The sequence below is a fragment of the Salvelinus fontinalis genome, chromosome 21, assembly GCF_029448725.1.
Source record: "Salvelinus fontinalis isolate EN_2023a chromosome 21, ASM2944872v1, whole genome shotgun sequence".
Lineage (NCBI taxonomy): Eukaryota > Metazoa > Chordata > Actinopteri > Salmoniformes > Salmonidae > Salvelinus > Salvelinus fontinalis.
This window is the reverse complement of record NC_074685.1, coordinates 37,767,538-37,792,934: the sequence shown is the minus strand read 5'-3', so window position 1 is coordinate 37,792,934 and position 25,397 is coordinate 37,767,538. Positions and strand designations below refer to the sequence as shown.

Sequence of the window (25,397 nt, the reverse complement as noted above, 5' to 3'; positions counted from 1 at the left end):
TCAAAATAGTCTAAATGAATCTAATATAACTCAAGAAATCTGTAAAAAATAAAAATAAAAATAAAATGCTTTTGCAGAGGAAATCTTAGTGGCAAAATGTTACATCTAACTAAGATGTTTGGTGCAGTATTTCTCAATTAATAACTTAATAAATGTGCATGAAAACAAGTCCTCTCATTGATTGATAAAGAGTCTTCGACAACAAAGGCGTAGACTTCTGCTTGCCTCGAGAATTCTTTTTTTTATTTTTATTATTATTATTATTATTATTTTATTTTTTTTGGGGGGGGGTACCTCGAGAATTCTTTGTGTTTCCCCGAACAGCCAAAACATCACAAAATGATGTCACAATATATATGCACAAATTATTCCAAAATGTTTCGGCTGGGAAGCATGCGTATGCCTTAAAGGCGTCAGCATGCTTTAGTTCGTTCGGCTAGGCTGGCTATTCCCAAATGGTGGGTACGCGCAATGCCGTCGGGGGTGCGCCAAATAAAAATGTGATTCACATTTTCAAACAGTCCATTTAGATTTTCCAACGGGGCTATACATTTGGGTGATGTTTTTTTCTCGCATGAGTAGCCTCGTTTCACCTCCAAAAATAAAATTAAACCATCTAGTGTTCAGCGAAATAACAACACAATGTCAAATACAGGAAGCCTCGTCAAATAATTAATATCCAATCACATTAACCGTTACTGTCTCGCAGGAATTCCACTAACATTAGCTCGAAAACCAGGACAACAGGAGATTATATTTTTTAAGTACTGGACAGCTTTGTGACATCAAATGGACTTTGGTGGTCAAGATGTGTTGGTATCTGTACTGATGGCGTAAAAGCCATGACAGGGAGGCATAGTGGAGTGGTAACGCGCGTGCAATCAGTTGCTCTTGATGCCACTTGGGTATATTGCAGCATCCACCGAGAGGCTCTTGCTGCCAAGGGAATGACTGACAGCTTGAAATATGTTTTGGACACTACAGTGAAAATGGTTAACTTTGTTAAAGCAAGGCCCCCGAACTCTCGTGTATTTTCTGCATTATGCAATGATATGGGCAGCGACCATGTAACGCTTTTACAACATACAGAAGTGCGCTGGTTATCAAGGGGCAAAGTATTGACACGTTTTTTTTTTTTTAATTGAGTCGAGCTTAAAGTTTTCTATACTGAACATAATTTTCACTTGTCTGACCGCTTGCACAATGACGAGTTTCTCACATGACTGGCCTATCTGGGTGATGTTTTTTCTCGCCTGAATGATCTGAATCTAGGATTACAGGGACTCTCCGCAACTATATCTTCTCTGTCCGCATTAACAAGGACAACACAGGTCTTTTTTTTTTGTGTGCAAATGAACTGAAGCTTACGGACAATGTCACATGTGATATAGCGAAGCACCTGAGTGAGCTGGGTGAGCAATTACGCAGCTACATTCCCAAAACGGACGACACAAACAACTGGATTCATTATCCCTTTCATGCCCTGCCTCCAGTCCACTTACCAATATCTGAAGAAGAGAGCCTCATCGAAATTGCAACAAGCGGTTCTGTGAAAATTTTATTTAATCAGAAGCCACTGCCAGATTTCTGGAGTATCCTGCCTTGGCAAATCACGCTGTTAAGACACTGATGCCCTTTGCAACCAAATACCTATGTGACAGTGGATTCTCGGCCCTCACTAGCATGAAAACTAAATACAGGCACAGACTGTGTGTGGGAAATGATTTAAGACTGAGACTCTCCAATACAATCCAACATTGCAGAGTTATGTGCATCCTTTCAAGCACACCCTTCTCATTAACCTGTGGTGAGTTATTCACAATTTGATGAACAAATAAGGTTTTATATGTAAGATGGCTAAACAAAGAGCAAAATTAATGATTATTATTATATTATTATTTGTGCCCTGGTCCTATAAGAGCACATTGTCACTTCCCCCGAGCCGGGTTTTGACAAAAACTCACACTCATTCTTATGTTTTAATAAATGTATCGTATAGTGTGTGTGTGGCAGGCTTACAATGATGTCAAAAAACAACATTTGAGAGTACGCTGACCCTGCTGCTAGAGGGGGTACGCAGCTGGAATGTTGGAAGGGGTACGCGACTATAAGAAGTTTGGGAACCCCTAGGCTAGCTGAAACCGAACAGGGATGCTCTCACACTCCCTTAAAAGACCTTCGCTTGAAAAAAGCTGCAATAGTACTATTTGTCTATTTTGAATCGCCATAGCCAGTATACACCCAGTAAAAAGTCAGAATTAATATAAGATTACTCAAGAAATCTGTCATTAATTTCGACGTTTTTGCAGAGATCTTAGTTGCACAATTTTACATAAACTAAGATGTTTGGTGCAGTATTTATTTTTCTATGAAAACGAGTCGTCTCTCGTTGAATGACAACAAAGACTTTCTTGAAGAATCCCTACTGTTGACCAATCACCGACGAAGGGGCGTAGACTTCAGCTACCGTCTCTACACGTCACAAAATGTCAGCATAACATACAGTACCAGTCAAAGGTTTGGACACACCTACTAATTCAAGGGTTTACTTTATTTTTTTTACTATATTCTACATTGTAGAATAATAGTGAAGACGTTATTCTGAAATAACACATACGAAATCATGTATGAACCAGAAAAGTGTTAAAAAAATCAAAATATATTTTATAAATTTGAGATTCTTCAAAGTAACCACCATTTGCCTTGACGACAGCTTTGCACACTCTTGGCATTGTGGGGTATTGTGTGTACATGGGTGAATGTTGTATTTATGTAATCAATTTCGAATTCAGGATGTAACACAACAAAATGTGGAATAAGTGAAGGGGTATTAATACTTTCTGAAGGCACTGTAGACACAGACCCACAAGTTATCTGTGTCTCTTATGTACTATATCCAGCTGAAATGATCAGGAGGTAGGGGATCATGAGGGTGTAGTTGTCGTATCTAATGGGCAGAGGAGAGAGAGATAGAGAAGGGGGGAGTGCGAGAGGGCGAGAGAGAGAGAGAAAGGTGAGGCTCTCTTTGATCAGGACAGACCGAGAGACAGAGTTTACCCCTGGCTCTTGCCAGAGGCCTCGGCAGCTGGCGGGGATTACAGCCACAATGCCAGGCAATATATGATCAGGTTCCACACCACACACCCTTAAGGCTAAGAACATTCCAGATTAAATCGCCCCCCACTCTCATTCAGTTGTTACGTTTTATTGTTTATTTGTCCCGAGGTACTTAGTTGGTTATGCATTGCAACGTGGCATTTATTTTCTGCTCAGATAAAACAGTTGAAACAAGACAGGGTGTACTTTGAGTGTGATGTAAGTGAAACCAGCTTCTGGTCCTCGGGGGGGTTGGCCATACAAAAAAGTCTCCCACTGACTCCCAGAGCGCTGCATCGAGTGGCACAACACACCACAGTGCCATTTGCATTACATTATTTATTTACCACTCTTTGCCAGTTAGAAAGAAAGCAGATTTCTTAAACATAGCCGTTTTATTTCAGCAGAGCCATTCTGAAGAGACACTTTAAAGGACACTTTCAGCCACATACAAAATTTGGGTTGTTATTACAAAGTATTTAGTAATGTTCGACACAGTTTTAGTGTAATTTTATGATTTCATTAATATAAACTGTTTAGTGATGAGCCAAACTGGATATTGCTTCTCTGTAAGGTTTTAAGTAGGATCCCTGAGATGACTAATACAGGAAATGATGGAAATGATAACTGTTCTGCCTGCAGTTATAGAACCCCTACCTGTCCCAGACCTGCTGTTTTCAACTCTTAATGATCGGCTATGAAAAGCCAACTGACATTTATTCCTGATTATTATTTGACCATGTTTGTCATTTATGAACATTTTGAACATCTTGGCTCTCTCTAATTCTCTCCTTCTCTCTTTCTTTTTCTCTCTCGGAGGAACTGAGCCCTAGGACCATACGTCAGGACTCCCGGGCATGATGACTCCTTGCTGTCCCCAGTCCACCTGGCCTTTCTGCTGTCCCAGTTTCAACTGTTCTGCCTGCGGTTATGGAACCCCTACCTGTCCCAGACCTGCTGTTTTCAACTCTTAATTATCGGCTATGAAAAGCCAACTGACATTTATTCCTGATTATTATTTGACCATGCTTGTCATTTATGAACATTTTGAACATCTTGGCAATGTTCTGTTATAATCTCCACCCGGCACAGCCAGAAGAGGACTGGCCAACCCTCATAGCCTGGTTCCTCTCTAGGTTTCTTCCTAGGTTTTGGCCTTTCTAGGGAGTTATTCCTAGCCACCGTGCTTCTACACCTGCATTGCTTGCTGTTTGGGGTTTTAGGCTGGGTTTCTGTACAGCACTTCGAGATATTAGCTGATGTACGAAGGGCTATATAAAATAAACTTGATTGATTGATTGACAGTCATTTTCAGTGATCTACAGTTGAAGTCGGAAGTTTACATACACCTTAGGCAAATACATTTAAACTCAGTTTTCCACAATTCCTGATATTTAATCCAAGTAAAAATTCCCTGTCAGTTAGGATCACCACTTTATTTTAAGAATGTGAAATGTCAGAATAACAGTAGAGAGAATGATTTAGTTCAGCTTTTACTTCTTTCATCACATTCCCAGTGGTTCAGAAGTTTACATACACTCAATTAGTATTTGGTAGCATTGCCTTTCAATTGTTTAACTTGGGTCAAACGTTTTGGGTAGCCTTCCACAAGCTTCCCACAATAAGTTGGGTGAATTTTTGGCCTATTCCACCTGACAGAGCTGGTGTAACTGAGTCAGGTTTGTAGGCCTCCTTGCTCACACACGCTTTTTCAGTTCTGCCCACACATTTTCTATAGGTTTGAGGTCAGGCCTTTGTGATGGCCACTCCAATACCTTGACTTTGTTGTCCTTAAGCCATTTTGCCACAACTTTGGAAGTATGCTTGGGGTCATTGTCCATTTGGAAGACCCATTTGCGACCAAGCTTTAACTTCCAGACTGATGTCTTGAAATGTTGCTTCAATATATCCACATAATTTTCCTACCTCATGATGCCATCTATTTTGTGAAGTGCACCAGTCCGTCCTGTAGCAAAGTACCCCTCCCACAACATGATGCTGCCACCCCCGTTCTTCACGGTTGGGATGGTGTTCTTCGGCTTGCAAGCCTCGCCCTTTTTCCTCCAAAAATAACGATGGTCATTTTTTATTTTTTTTTCACCTTTATTTAACCAGGTAGGCTAGTTGAGAACAAGTTCTCATTTGCAACTGCAACCTGGCCAAGATAAAGCATAGCAGTGTGAACAGACAACAACACAGAGTTACACATGGAGTAAACAATAAACAAGTCAATAACATGGTAGAAAAAAGAGAATCTATATACAATGTGTGCAAAAGGCATGAGGTAGGCAATAAATCGAATAATTACAATTTAGCAAATTAACACTGGAGTGATAAATCATCAGATGATCATGTGCAAGAAGAGATACTGGTGTGCAAAAGAGCAGAAAAGTAAATAAATAAAAGCAGTATGGGGGTGAGGTAGGTAAATTGGGTGGGTAGTTTACAGATGGACTATGTACAGCTGCAGCGATCGGTTAGCTGCTCAGATAGCAGATTTTTAAAGTTGTTGAGGGAGATAAAAGTCTCCAACTTCAGAGATTTTTGCAATTCGTTCCAGTCGCAGGCAGCAGAGAACTGGAAGGAAAGGCGTCCAAATGAGGTTTTGGCTTTAGGGATAATCAGTGAGATACACCTGCTGGAGCGCGTGCTACGGGTGGGTGTAGCCATCGTGACCAGTGAACTGAGATAAGGCGGCACTTTACCTAGCATAGCCTTGTAGATGACCTGGAGCCAGTGGGTCTGACGACGAACATGTAGCGAGGGCCAGCCGACTAGGGCATACAGGTCGCAGTGGTGGGTCGTATAAGGTGCTTTAGTAACAAAACGGATGGCACTGTGATAAACCGCATCCAGTTAGCTGAGTAGAGTATTGGAAGCTATTTTGTAGATGACATCGCCGAAGTCGAGGATCGGTAGGATAGTCAGTTTTACTAGGGTAAGTTTGGCGGCGTGAGTGAAGGAGGCTTTGTTCCGGAATAGAAAGCCGACTCTAGATTTGATTTTGGATTGGAGATGTTTGATATGAGTCTGGAAGGAGAGTTTGCAGTCTAGCCAGACACCTAGGTACTTATAGATGTCCACATATTCTAGGTCGGAACCGTCCAGGGTGGTGATGCTAGTCGGGCGTGCGGGTGCAGGCAGCGAACGGTTGAAAAGCATGCATTTGGTTTTACTAGCGTTTAAGAGCAGTTGGAGGCCACGGAAGAAGTGTTGTATGGCATTGAAGCTCGTTTGGAGGTTAGATAGCACAGTGTCCAGGGAAGGGCCGGAAGTATACAGAATAGTGTCGTCTGCGTAGAGGTGGATCAGGGAATCGCCCGCAGCAAGAGCAACATCGTTGATGTATACAGAGAAAAGAGTCGGCCCGAGAATTGAACCCTGTGGTACCCCCATAGAGACTGCCAGAGGACCGGACAACATGCCCTCCGATTTGACACACTGAACTCTGTCTGCAAAGTAGTTGGTGAACCAGGCAAGGCAGTCATTAGAAAAACCGAGGCTATTGAGTCTGCCAATAAGAATATGGTGATTGACAGAGTCGAAAGCCTTGGCCAGGTCGATGAAGACGGCTGCACATTATGGACAAACATAATGTTGTTTCATCAGACCAGAGGACATTTCTCCAAAAAGTACAATCTTTGTCCCCATGTGCAGTTGCAAACTGTAGTCTGGATTTTTATGGCGGATTTGGAGCAGTGGCTTCTTCCTTGCTGAGCGGCCTTTCAGGTTATGTCGATATAGGACTTGTTTTACTATGGATAGAGATACTTTTGTACCTGTTTCCTCCAGCATCTTCACAAGGTCCTTTACTGTTGTTCTGGGATTGATTTGCACTTTTCGCATCAAAGTACGTTCATCTCTAGGAGACAGAATGCGTCTCCTTCCTGAGCGGTATGACGGCTGCGTGGTCCCATGGTGTTTATACTTGCATACTATTGTTTGTACAGATGAACGTGGTACCTTCAGGCTTTTGCGCCCAAGGATAAACCAGACATGTGGAGGTCTACAATTCTTTTTTCTGAGGTCTTGGCTGATTTCTTTTGATTTTCCCATGATGTCAAGCAAAGAGGCACTGAGTTTGAAGATTGACATAATTTGAGTCAATTGGAGGTGTACCTCTTTGCTAGACATCATGGGAAAATTAAAAATTGCAATTAATTGCAGTCCCTCTTGAACTGCATCCCCCAAAAATGTCAGCCCTGCCACAAAAGGACCAGCTGACATGATGTCAGTGATTGTCTCGTGAACACAACTGTGAGTGTTGACGAGGACAAGGCTGGAGATCACTCAGGCATACTGATTGAATTCGAATAACAGACTGGAAGCTTTAAAAGGAGGGTGGTGCTTGGAATCATTGTTCTTCCTCTGTCAACCCTGGTTACCTGAAAGGAAACACGTGCAGTCATCATTGCTTTGCAAAAAAAGGGCTTCACAGGCAAGGATATTGCTGCCAGTAAGATTGCACCTAAATAAACCATTTATCGGATCATCAAGAACTTTAAGGAGAGTGGTTCAAATGTTGTGAAGAAGGCTTCAGGGCACCCAAGAACGTCCAGCAAGCGCCAGGACCGTCTCCCAAAGTTGATTCAGCTGCGGGATCGGGGCACCACCAGTACAGAGCTTGCTCAGGAATGGCAGCAGGCAGGTGTGAGTGCTGCTGCACGCGCAGTGAGGCGAAGACTTTTGGAGGATGGCCTTGTGTCAAGAAGGGAAGCAAAGAAGCCACTTCTCTCCAGGAAAAACATCAGGGACAAACTGATATTCTGCAAAAGGTACAGGGATTGGACTGCTGAGGACTGGGGTAAAGTTATTTTCTCTGATGAATCCCCTTTCAGATTGTTTGGGGTATCCGGAAAAAAGCTTGTCCGGAGAAGACAAGGTGAGCACTACCCTCAGTCCTGTGTCATGCCAACAGTAAAGCATCCTGAGACCATTCATGTGTGAGGTTGCTTCTCAGCCAAGGGAGTGGGCTCACTCACAATTTTGCCTAAGAACACAGCCATGAATAAAGAATGGTACCAACACATCCTCCGAGAGCAACTTCTCCCAACCATCCAGGAACAGTTTGGTGACGAACAATGCCTTTTCCAGCATAATGGAGCACCTTGCCATGAGGCAAAAGTGATAACTAAGTGGCTCGGGGAACAAAACATCGATATTTTGGGTCCATGGTCAGGAAACCCCTCAGACCTTAATCCCATTGAGAACTTGTGGTCAATCCTCAAGAGGCGGGTGGACAAACAAAAACCCACAAATTCTGACAAACTCCAAGCATTGATTATGCAAGAATGGGCTGCCATCAGTCAGGATGTGGCCCAGAAGTTAATTGACAGCATGCCAGGGCGGATTGCAGAGGGCTTGAAAAAGAAGGGTCAACACTGCAAATATTGACTCTTTGCATCAACTTCATGTAATTGTCAATAAAAGCCTTTGACACTTATGAAATGCTTGTGATTATATTCCATAGTAACATCTGACAAAAATATCTAAAGACACTGAAGCAGCAAACTTTGTGGAAATTCATATTTGTGTCATTCTCAAAACTTTTGGCAACAACTGTATAGTGTATTTTTTGGTCATGGAACATTCCCTGTTTGTTTTATTTTGTTGTCACTCGCTCTCATTTAGTTTGGTGATACTGCACAGATTTGCAGCTGATGTCCTTGATCAATGGCGTGGGTGTATCAATCCCTGTATGGCTGGATGCAACCCCTGTCCACAACAGCACTTCCTACCCACAAAGCAGCGTCTATTATCCAATCAAAACCATGATCTTAGTGGGGCTAGGATAACATAACTTTAGGTCTCGGGGGGGTAACCTTACCACACGATAGCTACTAAGGCCTTTTCTCACTTTGCCTTTCCTTGATTACTCACATCCTATCTCCTCCTGTATTGTATCGCAACTGTATTGGAGGAGAGGTCCCTCCCCTGTTATCTTCTTCTCCAATGGGAAATGATACTACTGGAAATAGGAAAAGCACACACATCAGCGATTCTGTAATACTGGCAAGATCAGTGTGTTGGTTTTTATTTTTCATTAGACATTTAAATGAGGCTAACCATGTTGAAGGATTCCAGATTTTCCTTCTACAGCTACTGTATATGCTGTCATGAAATGGATTAGAGCAAGACATTTTAATGAAAGCAGGCCTTAAGGATGACATGCACAGGAGAGAGACATTATCAGCAAATATCACTATCACGAGAGTGTACAGAAAGGAATATTTTAAGGTTGATTTATTTCATTTCAAAATACAAGTTGCTTGAAATCAAGTTGCAATTGGTTTGCAGCATGTTATGTAATTAATATGCAGTTCGCCGTTATCGCCACAAAGTGACAGCACTAGCATTTGCATTATAATCTAGCTTTGCTACATGTAACAAACCAATAGCTAGGTCTCGTAACGTCGATGATGCATGCCTAGCACAAGCTAGCGGTTCATTAAAACTACAGTAAAATCAAATTGTATTGGTTGCATACACATAGTTAGCAGATGTTATTGCGGGGTGTAGCAAAATGCTTGTGTTCCTGGTATGTTCCTTGATTGAAACTAAGAGGTCAATACACCTGGATAAAATATAGTTGTGTTTTGGAGGAAGCAGACGAAGAGCTAGGAGAGACAGATTGGTGAGGGGGGAGAGAGAGGTTGAGAGGTTGATAGCTAGCTAACTTTTGATGTAAACAACGTGGCCATCAAACATTGGACTCTTATGCTAGCTACATTTAGTTTCGTTCTATTGTTGGCTGTCATGAGATAAATTAATCTATCTAGCTGGCTAACAAGGTAAGGTTATTTGGTGTATTTGCTGTGCTAGCCAAAGATACAGGCTGAGAGACTAGGATTCCGTGATGGTTTGCATGTCAATTTCATAATAAATGTTGTGTTCTTCTAACAGTTGCTAAGACGAAACTCAGCTGTTATTGTTGCAAATTATATTATTTGGGATGTAGCAGTCGGGCTAGCTAGCATTCTAACTAGATACAGTAACTATGTTATGGTTAGCATAGCTTGTTAGCATCTACATTTTAAAAAATGGATTGTATTTGCAGTTGATTGGTGACAATGCCATGAACATATACTCAAGCATGACATTCAGGCAAGCATTTGAATATATTTACAACCCAAAAGTAACGTGAAATCCACTCATAACTTATGATAAGCAATATATTTAGACTAAGCTTTCTCTGGGCTTGATAGCCAGCTAGCTATGATAACTGCAGGCTAACTAGGCGGAGCATTGCATCATGGGAGACTAAGTCTGCTCTGGGAATCATACTATGCTGTAGACGAGGGCAATACAGCAGCTTTAAAATGGAATTGTGCAGTATGATTAACAAAACTATAAAACATCAAAATGTGTATAAAGTCTTACAGTATTGCATAATAATTGGCTATAAAGTGGCGGAATTGTCCTTTAACGGCAACACATTAAAAGATTTGTGAGGCAAAAAAAACACCTTGTATGTGCTTTATTAGACATAGAAGAAAACTAAATGTGCTCCCTCCCTCTAGTCTGAAGTCTGGGTTGAATGGGCACAGACCGAATGGGGAACGACAGATGTGACCGTCGCAGCAGAAGACAGAAGATACCGAGCGTCTCTAATTAAATTTCTGGACTTTTTAATTCAATTCATCACAAGGTTTTGATTAAGAACAATAAAGAGGAAAGGGAACGGGAAATAATCTGAATACGCTGGTTATCTGGATGTGACAACACACACATACACCTCTTTCTTTTCCTTGCCACTTCCAGAGATTAAAATATCTACATCATTTCCCACCACCCATGAATGCGTTTTCAAATTAGGAGTGTGTGTGTGTGTGTGTGTGTGTGTGTGTGTGTGTGTGTGTGTGTGTGTGTGTGTGTGTGTGTGTGTGTGTGTGTGTGTGTGTGTGTGGATATGAGTGTGTGTGGATTTGAGTGCGTGTGTGTGGGTGTGCGTGTGTCCATTCTTAGTATAAGCTATAGGAACTCCGTATGTATGAAGGATAAGTCTATATTTTACAAGCACTAGGTGTTAGTTTGCTTTCCTTATCATCGTGATTACCAGAGATAAATGTGAATTTCCCACAAAGTGTTTCTGTCAAAGAAAGATTATGAAGAATCAGACCACGGTACATTATAAAAGACTCCTGACCTACAAGGAACATTGTAAAGAAAGCCGTAATTTGGGTTGTAACTCAGCTAGAGGGCCATGCTATCACTGTGCCAGCAGTAAGTCCCCTCATCTCTCTCCCTGACATGCCTCCCTCCATGCCTACGCTGACTGATCAACAGGAAAATCAAAAGCCCACCACCACATCAATCTTTCTCCTGGCAGCCGGGCCGGCCAGGCAGGGAGCTCAGCTCTAAAAGCTCACCGGCATCTTCAGGCACACTAAGTAAATGGCAGCTCAGTGGTAGCTGCTTTCTCAGTACAGATCGTTCACTGAGCAAAGAGCCTGCTGCCTGGTGGTGCCAGAATGGTACCGCTGGTGGTAAGGTCTTGTAAGGTAAAATAAAGTTCAAAATCACCTCATCTTTGACCTTTGTTTGTTTTTGGTTTTCATTTTCTATAACACCACTGAATGTGGAGCTAAATTAAGATGAGAAGTACAAAATACATTGGATGATTTACACGAAGGCAAGCTATGATATTCCTGACACAAACTGATCAATCTGCAGTAAAGTGGGTATGTAAGGTTGAGGGGGAGCAGAGTAAAGTATGATTAGTGAGATGCGATCTCCTCCCTGACTCACCATTTGGACAGCAGGTCTCCCCAGGTCTCCAGGATCTTCTCAGCACACTCCTTTGACACGTCTCCTGAGCCACTCAGCAACGGCTCGTCATTGTCTGACAGAAGAGAATTTAAAACCACTTTATTGTCCACCTTGCAAAAATAAACATGAGCCCTGTTCCCGGGACAGTGCACTACTTCAGATCGGGGCTGTGGTCAAACATAGTGCACTTTATAGGGAATAGGGTGGCATTTGGGATGCACCCAGAGACTTGAAGGGTTGACATATCAAAGTAGTTGACCTGGGCTAGAGTACATAAACATACTGTATGTATAGTGACTTACTAGACTGGTAAACACACAATCAGCCATGCCGAGAGACTAAACTATGGCACATAACAGGCTGGCTAGACAGGAGACAAACACAGTGGGGTGGGGGGGGGGGGGGGGGTACTGACATTGAGACAGACAAATAGACCAAGCTATCACACATCAAGAATGGCATAATACATACTGTACAGGGAGAGGAATAAGGCACAAACAGACAGGGAGAGAGTACTACCCAATCCCAAACAGACCATATCGTGTTCAGTACATTGTAGCAAAAAAAGTTTTGTTACCAAAAAAATGGTAATCTGTATTTTTTGGGGGGGGGGGGGGGGGGGGGTTCAGTTGTGTGGATTTGAGAGGATTGGATAGGCGGAATTTCTGCCTTACTGCATACACCTGTCTAATCCTATCAGAAGTCAACAAGTGCCTAGGGGATAGGGGAAATGAACAGTACATAGACCAGGGGTAGAGGCTAGGGGTTCATTTGGGATGGAACTATAGAGACAGGAGGGCAACAAGGACTATCCTTTATTCTTACTACCACAGATTTAGCAGATAGCAGCATTTCTAAGGATACACTTGCAATTATTGTGATATGTGGTTGTTTTACCTACTTTAGTAAGTCACTCTGATTAATAAGAGTGTCTACTAAATGACTCAAATGTAAATGCAGGGGAAGAGAGCTCTTCTGACCTCAATCGGACTTCCTGGTTAAATTACGGTTAAATACAATGTAAAATGTGGGTTGCTCAGACAGTCACCTTCCTCCTCATCATCCTCGGGAGGCGATGGCACCATGGAGCCGTGGGAGGAAGACTGCAGGATGTTGGGGCTGGCTGTCGTTTTCTTCCTCTCCCTCTCTGACTCACTCTCCAGGCTCAGCACCTCATACAGGGTATCGTTGTTACTCTTACGCTCCATCTGGAGGAAGCAGGGTATAGAGTCACATACACACTTCCTGTCATGGATCAAAAAGCATTGGATTCGTGTCGTTGATACTGTTACGCTACATCTGGGAAGGGAGGAAAGGAATGGTGTTACATCCAGGGTCAAGACAATAGGTGACCACATTGACTAGCAGTTACATTGTTAAAGAAACTAAAAAAAGAGCCCTCTCACAATTCATGTTGGGTTAACACAAATTAAGTCTAGACTAAAAAGTATGTTCAGTGTTGGTTCTCCATTGAGATTTTCAGGGAAACCGGGAGATGCCCATAATGTTTAACTGTTTGGTCTTCCATGGTGTCTGTCTCACCTGTCTGAGTTTCAGCTAGAAGGTCTCACCTGTCTGAGCTTCAGCTAGAAGGTCTGTCTCACCTGTCTGAGTTTCAGCTAGAAGGTCTCACCTGTCTGAGTTTCAGCTAGAAGGTCTCACCTGTCTGAGCTTCAGCTAGAAGGTCTGTCTCACCTGTCTGAGTTGCAGCTAGAAGGTCTGTCTCACCTGTCTGAGTTTCAGCTAGAAGGTCTGTCTCACCTGTCTGAGTTTCAGCTAGGTCTCACCTGTCTGAGTTTCAGGTAGAATGGCTGTCTCACCTGTCTGAGTTGCAGCTAGAAGGTCTGTCTCACCTGTCTGAGTTGCAGCTAGAAGGTCTGTCTCACCTGTCTGAGTTGCAGCTAGAAGGTCTGTCTCACCTGTCTGAGTTGCAGCTAGAAGGTCTGTCTCACCTGTCTGAGTTGCAGCTAGAAGGTCTGTCTCACCTGTCTGAGTTGCAGCTAGAAGGTCTGTCTCACCTGTCTGAGTTGCAGCTAGAAGGTCTGTCTCACCTGTCTGAGTTGCAGCTAGAAGGTCTGTCTCACCTGTCTGAGTTGCAGCTAGAAGGTCTGTCTCACCTGCCTGAGTTGAAGCTAGGTCTCACCTGTCTGAGTTGCAGCTAGACGCTCTCACCTGTCTGAGTTTCAAGTAGAATGTCTGTCTCACCTGTCTGAGTTTCAGGTAGTAGGTCTCAGTGTAGTTGCGTTTGCTGAAGGGCCAGAATAGCCTCTCGTTAGGAGAGCAGACTCTGACCCTGGTCTCCAGAAGGAAACGAACAGGCTCCTCCACCTCAGTGATCACCAGGTCTACCGCCGTCGTCATGTACATGAACTTATCTGTTGGACATGACCCATAAACGCCATTAATATAACCGTTATAGCTGTGGTCATGTAAATTGACACAACATTCAATTTAAACGTTAAAGTTGTGGACCTGTACAATAACTTAATCTGGAACACAAACATCCTCAATATAACCCTTATACAGTTGCTGTGGTCATAGATATGAATTTGCAACAGGAACAGTGATTAGCTATGTAAATGACATCAGCCAGACAGCCACGGACTATGAACCATCTGGGGGCATCATCCTTAGAGTCCTGATCATAGGCAGGCAGGAAGAATACCATGTTAACGTGGCACTACATAACAACATGTGGAGATATCATTGCGTGTTGGCCGTCTGGCCTGCTGTACCTTTGGGTGTCTCCTCGTTAACAGCCTGGAACTGAGGTGTGTTGGGATTCCAGCTCCCTGTGATGATGTAGGACTTCCCATCGGAGGACTTCCCCATCGACTCCAGGTCAAGCAGGTGCATGTCACTGTTCTTCACGTTCTTTCCTGGACTCAGCAGGAGGCCGAAGCACCTGGAACACACACACACACACACACACACACCAAAAAACACATACACCGAGCAGGCGTTCACAGACACACAAAGACACAAGTCATAAGAGTAGAACCAGGTGGAAGGCATCAGACAAGACACCCCCCCCCCAAAGTATCAGGCTAGGTATATCCTTGACATGGAATAACAAAACTCTCCAATCCGGGCCCAGTACAGGAATAGTAAAATAACAAAAAGCAATGGAACTGAGGTTCAAGTGAAGGTGACGGCAAGTCAAAACAACATTATTAACCGTAGAGAATTAGCAGGCTCAGAACAGAAACATCCATCTCGTTCTCATGGCCCGACCGGGACACTTAAGCTCGGAAACAGACAGACATTAAACAGTGGTTGTTTATCAATTAGAACTGAATTACAGCTTGTTATGAATAGTTGAGAGACATCCTGACTGAGAAGTCTCCGTGGTGGTGGGACTAAGGGTCCCAGTTAGATACATTCTGTGCACCGTACACTGTGTCACGTCTGCGCAGCCTCTCTACCCGTGTGTGTGTGTGTTTGCGTGCGTGCACGTTACCTCTCTATGGCCAGCTCCTTATTAGACGTCTGTTGAACGTAGATGACGATCTTCTTGTCCATTCCCGGACGCAGCTTGAAGCTGTTCTTGTCTTTGTCTTTCGCCACAGCACTGGAAGAATAGAAACAGAGAAAAAGCTCTTACTCTAAAATTCTTTGGCTGGGATTTCAGTCAATGTGAAAGAGTGGCTCGGGAGACCGCTTGCCCTGAGAACTTATACAGTAATACCATATCGATGGAGATAATAAACCACTCTTTGCATTTGTTTACGCAGTTCATTGATCTAATGGGATGATGCGAGCACTGGGAATTTTTCTGTTTTGAATAGTAACGTTTCGAATGTCAGTCAACCTGATCAAAGCATACTCTTTTTTTCGCCAAACGCAACTCCTCCTCCCAAAAATATTTCACAAATAATTTATACATAGCATACACTCAAGGCTCTTCGAGCATGCTGTTACATACACCACACTGGAGTTATGAGCTACTGAGATCATAAAATAAATGCTCAATAAAAACTGTGGCATGCGGCTTAAGAGCCACTCTTCCCGTGTGGCTCAGTTGGTAGAGCATGGCACTCGCAATGCCAGGGTTGTGGGTTCGATTCCCACGGGGGACCAGTATGGAGAGAGAAAAAAGTATGAAATGCATGCTTTAGGCACTCTGGATAAAAACGGCTACTAAATGAAAAAATGATATATATATAATTTAAAAAGAAACCCGAAATGAGGTAATAAACACCATATAAGGGGATGGAGACTGAGCAGTATGACGGTCCAAGTTCCTAAAAAATGACATTTTCAAGACTTCGCAAACACGACACTACTCTTATCTTTACAATATTTGCTGTGTACTGTAGATTCTATCAATCTGCTCTGGAATTCCTGGAGAAAACATCCAAATGACTTGCCTATTAGGACCTACTAGCGTGTGAATGCTGCGCTTAGATCTCAACGTTCCATAAATAAGCAGCCCGTGGCTTAATGAGGAGGAGATATGCCCATCTAAAAATAAGCAATGGCTTTTTATGTTTTTTAAACAACGAGTGTAGTATTTGGCCATTTGAGAGCCACGGGAAGTGACTTGTTTGGTGGGAATTGGAAACCATCCCTATTAAAGTCTGAGGATCTGTTCTTTCCTTGCCTCCTCTCCTTAAATCACTCGGATCAGAAAGAACTAATGAGCTTCCACCATATTGTTTTCACCTGTTACGTCTTTTCCAGTAACTGCACGTGAAGGGGAGGACACAAGAACCGGACAGATGTTGAAGCAGTTGAGACGAAGCCTTAGAGGAACAGCCATGAGTGAGACACTAAAGTTCTCTCTCATCTAAAATAAAACGCAAACACAAAGCTGATGATAACGGGTCCTCTCTGCCTCTGCTGAAGCGCATGACCGCTCGCTTGGTTTCCATGCGGACACGCCCAGAGTCACCCTATGTGAGAGTCAGTGACTAATCTGAGGAGCCCAACGTCCTCTCTGTGAGCAGAAAAAGGGCTGTCTAATCTCCGGGCACCGTGATGGATTCCTAGGAGGACGTGTCTGTTTTTGTCGGCGTCGGCCCGGGCCAGTGGAGGTCCGCTTGTGAAAAAGCTTCTGTGGAGGACGAGAAGAGGCTGTTCTGCTGCTCAGGATGATAAATTAGAGGAAGCACGTGTCTACAATTCAAATAAATGCTAAAAAAAATAAAGACACCTGTAGCTATTTTTGCTATTTCCTTCTGCACTGAAGGGGCATCATTCTTTCTGAGAGTGAGATTGAATGCCATAGACTGAAGTAGAGCGAATTCAGTTCATGTGTGTTTTGAGAGGGGAAAAGAGACCTTTCAAATAGGCAACAAATAGACTTGAGGATGAGGCCGGGTGATGTTCGAACATGTACTATACCTTGAGAGCGGTAAAGAGATCCTCTGAATATATAACAAATTTAGAGAGAGGACATTATTAAACACACAGTAGAGAAAGCATGTCCGAACAAGGCTGTAATGTACCATATATAAACGTGCAACAAATAGACGATGCCGATGTTGATGATAGCTCCGGTGTACAGTTTGATAACATTGATGTTCTAACATGGTTATAATATACCCTGCAGTTCATGACGGACCCCTAATGCACCACACCTAGAGATGGAGGAGAGATGGCTGTTGTGTACAACTCGACAACGTGAATCACGTGTTTGCAATGCGCCGTACCTAAAGGTCCCTTTCCCATCATCCTCCTTGATCTCCAGACTGACGGTGAAGGTGAAGACGTCGCTGTCTGGCGTCAGGGGCGGAGCCAAGCCCGAGAGGAGCGTCTTCTTGGCGGACCGCCGAAAGGCCGTGGCGAAGCTGTACAGTATCCTGCTGACCTGTGGCGTTTAAACACACACACACCAGAGCATAAACAAGAGCATGCACACACGTAGAGACACACACATGGTTTGAAGATCAGTGTAAACACACACACACACCAAGGGATTGAAAATCAGTGACATACACATACTCGCAGCACTGGAGTCCTAGAAATCTTTTCAGTTATTGGGCGACATGATACAGTATAATTCTAGATAGGGCTCTGTTTACAGCGTGTGAGCTGAGCTGAATTCTCTCTCTCTCTTTCGTTAGGTGATCCCCTAAGCCTTAGCGCATCACTGCACTGTAGATAAAATGAATGACTGTTACACTGGTTGAGTCATCTGCATCCACACAGTTTGGCTTCTCTACTTAGAATACGCATCATCTCCAGACTGAAAACACTTCTAGGAGATCGCAGTGTCACACACACAAGCGCGTACGCGCGCACACACACACTTCTAGGAGGCCGCAGTGTGTCACACACAAACCCCTGTGTCCCTTACGGAGAGCCACGTCACAGTGGGGTGTGTGTGGAGGGCTATAAAGGGTGAATAAATATTTTGCTGTGCGACCAGGAGTTCTATTTTGGGAGCAGAGTGCGCATGGGAAATAAATCTCCCAGATCATAATTGTTGTAATGTTGTGTATATATACACACACACGGTCAAAAGTTTTAGAACACCTACTCATTCAAGGGTTTTTCTTAATTTTGACTATTTTCTACATTGTAGAATAATAGTGAAGACATCAAAATTATGAAATAACACATATGGAATCATGTTGTAACCAAAAAAGTGTTAAACAAATCAAAATATATTTCATATTTGAGATTCTTCAAAATAGCCACCCTTTGCCTTGACAGCTTTGCACACAATTGGCATTCTCTCAACCAGCTTCATGAGGTAGTCACCTGGAATGCATTTCAATTAACAGGTGTGCCTTGTTCAAAGTTCATTTGTGGAATTTCTCTCCTTCTTAAAAAGTCACTGAAAGTCAGTCAATGCGGAAACATTTCAATAACTTTAAAGGTTTCTTCAAGTGCAGTCGCAAAAACCATCAAGCGCTATGATGAAACTGGCGAGGACCGCCACAGGAAAGGAAGCAATGGACATTATACCGGTGGAAATCTGTCCTTTGGTCAAACTTGAGATTGTTGGTTCCAACCGCCGTGTCTTTGTGAGACGCGGAATAGGTGAACGGATGATCTCAGCGTGTGTGGTTCCCACTGTGAAGCAAGGAGGAGGTGGTGTCAGTGATTTATTTAGAATTCAAGACACACTTAACCAGCATGACTACCACAGCATTCTGCAGTGATACGCCATCCCATCTGGTTTGCGCTTAGTGGGACTATCATTTGTTTTTCAACAGGACAATGATCCAACACACCTCCAGGCTGTGTAAGGTCAATTTGACCAAGAAGGAGAGTGATGGAGTGCTACATCAGATGACCTGGCCTCCACAATCACCTGACCTCAACCCAATTGAGATGGTTTGGGATGAGTTAGACCGCAGAGTGAAAGAAAAGCAGCCAACAAGTGCTCAGCATGTGTGGGAACTCCTTCAAGACTGCTGGAAAAGCATTCCAGGTGAAGCTGGTTGAGAGGATGCCAAGAGTGCAAAGGTGTCATCAAGGCAAAGGGTGGCTACTTTGAAGAATCTAAAATATATGTTGATTTGTTTAACAATTTTTTGGTTACTACATGATTCCATTTGAGTTATTTCATAGTTTTGATGTCTTCACTATTATTCTACAATGTACTACAATGTATTATTCTGGTACTGCCTTTTGACTTGTACTGTATATGTTTTCACTTCATTATTTTACCCAAACCCTACCTCTCCTCATTGGAGTAAAATAATGGACAATAATACCTATACATACTACAATTTTACATTAGTTCTCTTTTTCTTTTACCCTTCAGCTGTACTCAACCTCTCCCATCCATCTCTAAAAACCATCCAGCTTCGACTTCTACTTGCCATATATTTTTAAACTGTGCGGTTTCACAAACGTTCTAGAACTTCCTACTCTCATAGTTTCCACAGATCCTAAATGAAAGATGAACACCTTTTCTAAAAATACTACTATATTATTGATCGACTGATCATGGTTTTTCAAGTCACCCAAGCAGTGCTATTTGCAAAGATAGCTTTAAGTAAATGTTATGATTTTTCAGTCATTTCTGAACCTGCGACCAAAAACAAGCTACATACAAGTGAGCGAATGATTCGGTCTCTTCGCAGCAAAATCTGCAGAGCTGGGATGGTTGTATCCCCCATATACCTAACATTCTATTGGTTGCAATAGAATGACAGACCTCGTGCATGTCATCATCCCAAACCTGACGTTTTTAAAGAGGAAATAGTGCTTTTAAACAATGCAGAAACCTATTCCACAAATGACTTAGTAATTCCAATGACAGCTAACTTTTATAATAAACGAATGTCTTTACATCGTCACATATTCGTTTCTAGACACAGAACACGAGCTTCAAAAGTAGTCAATACAGGCTGTAACTCAAACAATAAAAACAATTGTGTTTTCAAAATCTCATGTGGTGCTCCTAAAGTTGGGAGCGGTACCAAGGAAAAATGTTCCTTTAGAGCCGTGTGTGCACGCGTGTGCGTGCGCTTGTGTGTGTGTCAGGGGAGGGAGGAGGTCCAGCCACCAGGCAGACGTGGGGTGGTCTGTGTTCTGGGCTGTCTGGAAGATTGCAAGAGACATCTTTCTCCAAGAAAGGAAAAGGGAAAATCAGGTCACTGCACACTGAGGGAGACTAAGGAGAGTAAGGAAGACCAGCTCTCTGTCTGGCTATGTCCCAAACAGCACCCTATTCCATATAGTGCCCTACTTTTAATAGGGTGCCATTTGGAATGCAAACTCTTGTTATACACTATTATATAGGCCGAGCCAGTTCAGGCAGAGCAGAGTACAGGAGTACAGCAGAACAGCAGGCTAAGGCTTCCTGACTAACTGCAGGCTAGACATGAGATATAAACACATGGGCATTGGGTACATCAGTGTCTGTACAGAGAGTGCAGCCCAGAGGGGCCAGGGAAGCGAGGTAAACAGCTCACACAGGGAGAGATATTTCACCTCAACATGAATGTTTGGGCATTGTGTGTGGGCAGCGCGGAAGAGTTCTGCTGTGCTGTCAGAGTATGAGGGAGGCTCTGGTACTGTGTGATAAACGGTAGGAGAGCGGGCTCTCGCCATCTGCACTGCTGTCAAATGTGGATGGAACTGTGGTGCGGTGATTGAAGACCCAGGCAGCACGGAGCTAAACAAAAGGAATTGAAGGAGTGTGTGTGTGTGTGTGTGTGTGTGTGTGTGTGTGTGTGTGTGTGTGTGTGTGTGTGTGTGTGTGTGTGTGTGTGTGTGTGTGTGTGCGTGTGTGTGTGTGCGTGTGTGTGCGCGTGACCTCACCGCCTCTTGGATCTCACAGCGGAAGACATGGATACGGAAGATCTCTGCGTTGTAATGGCTCTCTGTGAAGGCGAAGCAGTCACTCTCCGGCGTGCTGTCGTGACCCCGCACACAGAACAGGATCTTGTAGATGGGGTAGCTGGCTATCTCTGTGCTTGTCTGGGGTTCCAGCAACCTGCAGAAAAAGAGTCAGGTCATATTATGGTTAAAGGGTAGCAAAGAAAACGATACGCAAGGTAAGAATAGAGGAAAATGGAGGTATTCAAACAGCGCATCTCACAAAAGCACTCGCACTCTTTAGTCTGTGTTTGTTTGTTTGTTTAAAAAGGTAATGAACAGTCAAAATCATGTTTTTCGTGAAATTGGATGATATTTGGATGAAATCAGATCAAAGTATGATGACCACAGTATGAAAAAAATTACTGTTGCTTCTACAAGTTTGATCATAAAGTTACTGGTCCCCTACCCCATGCCAAACACGTGGATTCAGGAGGCGGGATTATTAAGGGGATAGGGTGACATCCCCATCTCATTTGAACACCCAAATGGTAACATGATATTCTCTTACCTAATTGAAAATAAGTACCGCCTTGTAACCAACATCGGAGAAGGTGTGTTGGCAGAGGGGAATGGTTTATATAGCTAGATAGCTAACCTACTAGCGCCAACATTTTACTGTAGGGTGTCAGCGAGTTCACACTATGTATCTATGGAAAAGACACTTCTATGTCTCCCCTTTCATCTGTGTCTGGTGTTAGCTAGTTACCGGCTAGCCAGGTCTTTCGGCCGGCATGGAACAAAAGGAGGGGGTGGGGAAGGGTCGTTTAAAACTCTGACGCAGATGTCATGACAACAAATCCGTCAGTGCTGCTGTGAACTGCATCACAACAGACATGGCAAACGGGAGATTGTTTTGTACATCACTGATGCAATTTCAATGTCCTTGGAGTTGCTTTGTGTATCACCAAATGAGCTTGATAAGATTTTACTGCAACACTGCTTACTACAATCAGGTTTCTTGACATGGGCGTTTCAAAGAGCTGTCAGTCAAGACGAGCTCATGAATATAAGCTCCCCGGCCACTCAGCCTGTATTCTCAAACTTCCTGGTTGCGAGAGAAAAATTTATTTTTCATTTAAAATCCCCCCCACCCCCCAAAAAATGGGTGACAATATGGGTGACATTTTAGTCACTCACAATGCTATTTCACATGGGAATCAGAATAACTACTCAGGAGCTTTATGAGCCACAAACACGCACACAAATCTCTGGGGTTGGTTTGTCAGTTTGTTTGTTTGTTAAGCAGTCCTGACCTGACCGTGCCCTCTGAGACGCCAGGCACAGACAGGGTGACGTCCAGGGGTAGCTGGCACTGCCCTCTGAGGATGGTCATCATACGGAGCGCTTCCACCTCACTGCGGGGAGCGTTGACCGAGGCACAGCCCAGGTAGGTCAGCTTATTGAAGACCACACTGTCCTCGTCTGGGATGGGCGTACTGGGGCTGCAGTCCGATGACGATTCATCCCCTGTGGATGTCAAAGGTCATACACAGAGGGTCTAGTGAGGGGGAGAGACAGCAGATCAAAGCGTAGCCCCTACCCCATAGGACATTGGATATACGGAAGTGATATTTCTGCTCAGCCAATCAGAAGACAAGATTAAGCTACAACCATAGTTCTTACATCTACCCAATCCTTTCAGATCAAGAGAAGTTCCTAGGGTGTAGGGTCTAGAAGTTATTTGGTATTCTTGCTTTGACTCACCGCGGTAAGATCGTTCATTCAGCTCACTCTCCTGCGCTGCAGACTGGACGGGTAGCACCATCTCAACTTTGGGCGGGGTGCTGAGGGGGTCAGGGCACGGTTGTGGCTCGGGTGGTGACGCCATGGCGGGGGACAAAACATGGTCTACCCTGCCTGCTTGGTCCACGCCGCCACCACTGGGGACGCCACCACCCAGCGCCTGCTCAGCTACAGAGGGGTCCATCAGAACATCCTCCAGCTCCTTCTGCAACTGCTGCTCACTGCCGTTCCCCACAATCTGTTGTCACACGCACGCACAGACACACGGACGGATGGATAGGCACATACACACACACACACACCCCGACGGTCGGACAAGCACATGGACACACACACAGGCATTCACACACAGACACACACGGAATCCCAAAGCCCACACACACACACAGACGAGCATACGGTCAAAATACAAGGTTCATTATTCAGGCTACCTAAGAAACAGTTCGTCAATCAACCTCAGTAACTTTTTCCTCGCCAACTATGGGACTGGCTAGGTTGAAAATGTTATACTGATCTTGAGATTCTCTCCAAGTGATTGACAAGGGAATTGAGAGGGAAAAAGTGACGTCTTCAGCGGAGATAGCACTTGAAGTACTGAGTGACTAGATTAGTATGTGAATTTACCATTGTGAATGAATTAGATCACCACAGGAGGGTTAACAAGTGTCTAGAAACCAACCACTGGTCTGTTTGCTTACAAATTGTAGCCTATCTATCGAAGAGAAAGCACATACTCACTACAGGCGCCAAGGTCATTGAGCTGACAGATGCTAAGCAAAGGCGGACCATACAGGGGGAGGCAATAAACTGCAAAAGCAAACTAGTGAAGACTGCAAAGCACTGTTCCTCAGCCTCCAGCAGTAGCCTAACACTACACCACAACATACAGTGGCAAACAAGGGGCGTATTGAGCTGAGGAGGGGTGGGTGGGTGGCAGACTGGGAGTCTGGCCGTAAAGCCTCGAAAACAGAACTAGGACAAGAACTGAGCTAGCTACGTCACCTGAGCTAGCGACGACAAGCTAGGTGGGCATCAAATCATTCAACGGCCAATTGGAAACACGTAAGACCACCACAGAACAGATACAGTGTCACCACAGAATCACAGCACAGATAGGGAGAGGATGAGAGAGAGAGAGAGAGAGAGAGAGACAGAGAGACAGAGAGAGAGATAGAAACTGACCTTAAAGCTGATCCCTTCCTCAGAAATCACCTGCGTAATAAACAACACATTTAGACACGCTGTGCTACTCCCCTCTTCAACTACCTTGTGTGGGCTTGGGGAGAAGTATGAATAGCCAAGAAAGTCATTTCGTTTTCTAATCAATTCTAATTACGGTTGTTCATGTATATGGGGGTGATTTGTACAGTTTTCTGTTAGGCTAGTCTAAATATCGTCTTCTACCTCAACTAAAGGCAATTCAGTGGCTTAACTTGTTGGGTAAAGTCATTTCAGCAGTCCACTATCACCACCTGCTGGTCTCTTTTGAGCACTACCTCAGCAGAAGGAAGTACAGTGTGGGTGGGTCTATGTCCAGAGGCACCAAATAAAGTACAACATTGATGGGTAAACTAACATATTATTATATATCTTGTTTTTTTTTTTTCAGGTTTAATTTTCACATTAGCAGACAAATACACAGAAGAGTGACAGAATGACTTGAGACTGAAGGAACATACAATCTACAGTCTAATAACCTGTACAGCAAGAGTGTTTGTTAGCATGGAGAGAGATGAAAAGAGGGGGGGAGGGAAAAAATTGAGAAAAAGAGAGACAGAGAGATGGGGGAGATGAAATACTTAATGGACAATAATTCCCCCACCCACCCAGCCCGCAGGCAGCTGAGCACCACAGGGTGAATGGTAGGGCTGGGAATTGCCAGGGACCTCACTCTACGATATTATCACGATACTTAGGTGTCGATACGATGTGTGTTGCGATTCCCACAATTCTATATGTATTGCGATTCGATAATATGATTTCAGTGCGATTCGATGTTCCAAACATATTGCTCACCAATATGTACGGCAGAGACACAAGAGAGAGTCAAGAGAAAACGAGTTCTGATCAGTCATGGAAATAAAACTGCTGAAAACAAATTGTCTCCCTAGTTAAAAAGATGAGAACAAGCTATGAAGTAAAAAATACGGGTGCAAGTACAGTCAACTAGCGCAAAAATAATACTGCAATATTGTCAAAACGATACATCGTCAAAAGTAATATCCTGATATGTAACCGTATCGATCCCCCCCCATCACTAGTGAATGGCCCAGATAGAGGAGAGGAGTGAGAGCCTGACAGTCTGCCCGTGTAACCTGACCCCATATGAGAGACACAGGATGACTGGTTTAAACAAAGCTCAATCCTCCAGACAGGCTACAGCATATTCGTGATTATTTACAGTAGTACATTATTGGCTTCCTCTTCATGGAGAGACAGCGCTGTATGGACACTGTGAATATAGGCTGGTGAATATGGGAGCTAGTTGTCCCTTAGACAGTTGC

At 43.7% G+C, this 25,397-nt stretch overlaps 1 protein-coding gene and 1 non-coding gene across 6 annotated transcripts in view; one reads left to right on the top strand and one right to left on the bottom strand.

Moving 5' to 3' along the window:
- The window catches only part of LOC129818838 (rab GTPase-activating protein 1), a 139,728-nt gene that overhangs the window by 91,176 nt on the left and 23,155 nt on the right, over positions 1-25,397 (bottom strand). For 2 of the 5 annotated variants that reach the window (XM_055875101.1, XM_055875103.1), the window contains 9 exons: positions 22,855-23,131; positions 22,404-22,617; positions 21,091-21,265; positions 17,520-17,677; positions 15,326-15,436; positions 14,601-14,770; positions 14,071-14,240; positions 12,914-13,073; positions 11,845-11,938 (listed from right to left, as the gene is read on the bottom strand). In XM_055875101.1, the coding sequence (XP_055731076.1) occupies positions 11,845-11,938; positions 12,914-13,073; positions 14,071-14,240; positions 14,601-14,770; positions 15,326-15,436; positions 17,520-17,677; positions 21,091-21,265; positions 22,404-22,617; positions 22,855-23,131 (1,529 nt within the window). Of the gene's footprint in view, positions 1-11,844; positions 11,939-12,913; positions 13,074-13,407; positions 13,417-13,652; positions 13,676-14,070; positions 14,241-14,600; positions 14,771-15,325; positions 15,437-17,519; positions 17,678-21,090; positions 21,266-22,403; positions 22,618-22,854; positions 23,132-24,075; positions 24,106-25,397 lie in introns of those variants that run through there. The other 3 variants (XM_055875100.1, XM_055875105.1, XM_055875104.1) reach the window with 3 other exon arrangements.
- On the top strand, positions 15,876-15,945 carry trnaa-cgc (transfer RNA alanine (anticodon CGC)). The gene has a single exon. It is a non-coding gene; the product is annotated as a tRNA-Ala (tRNA).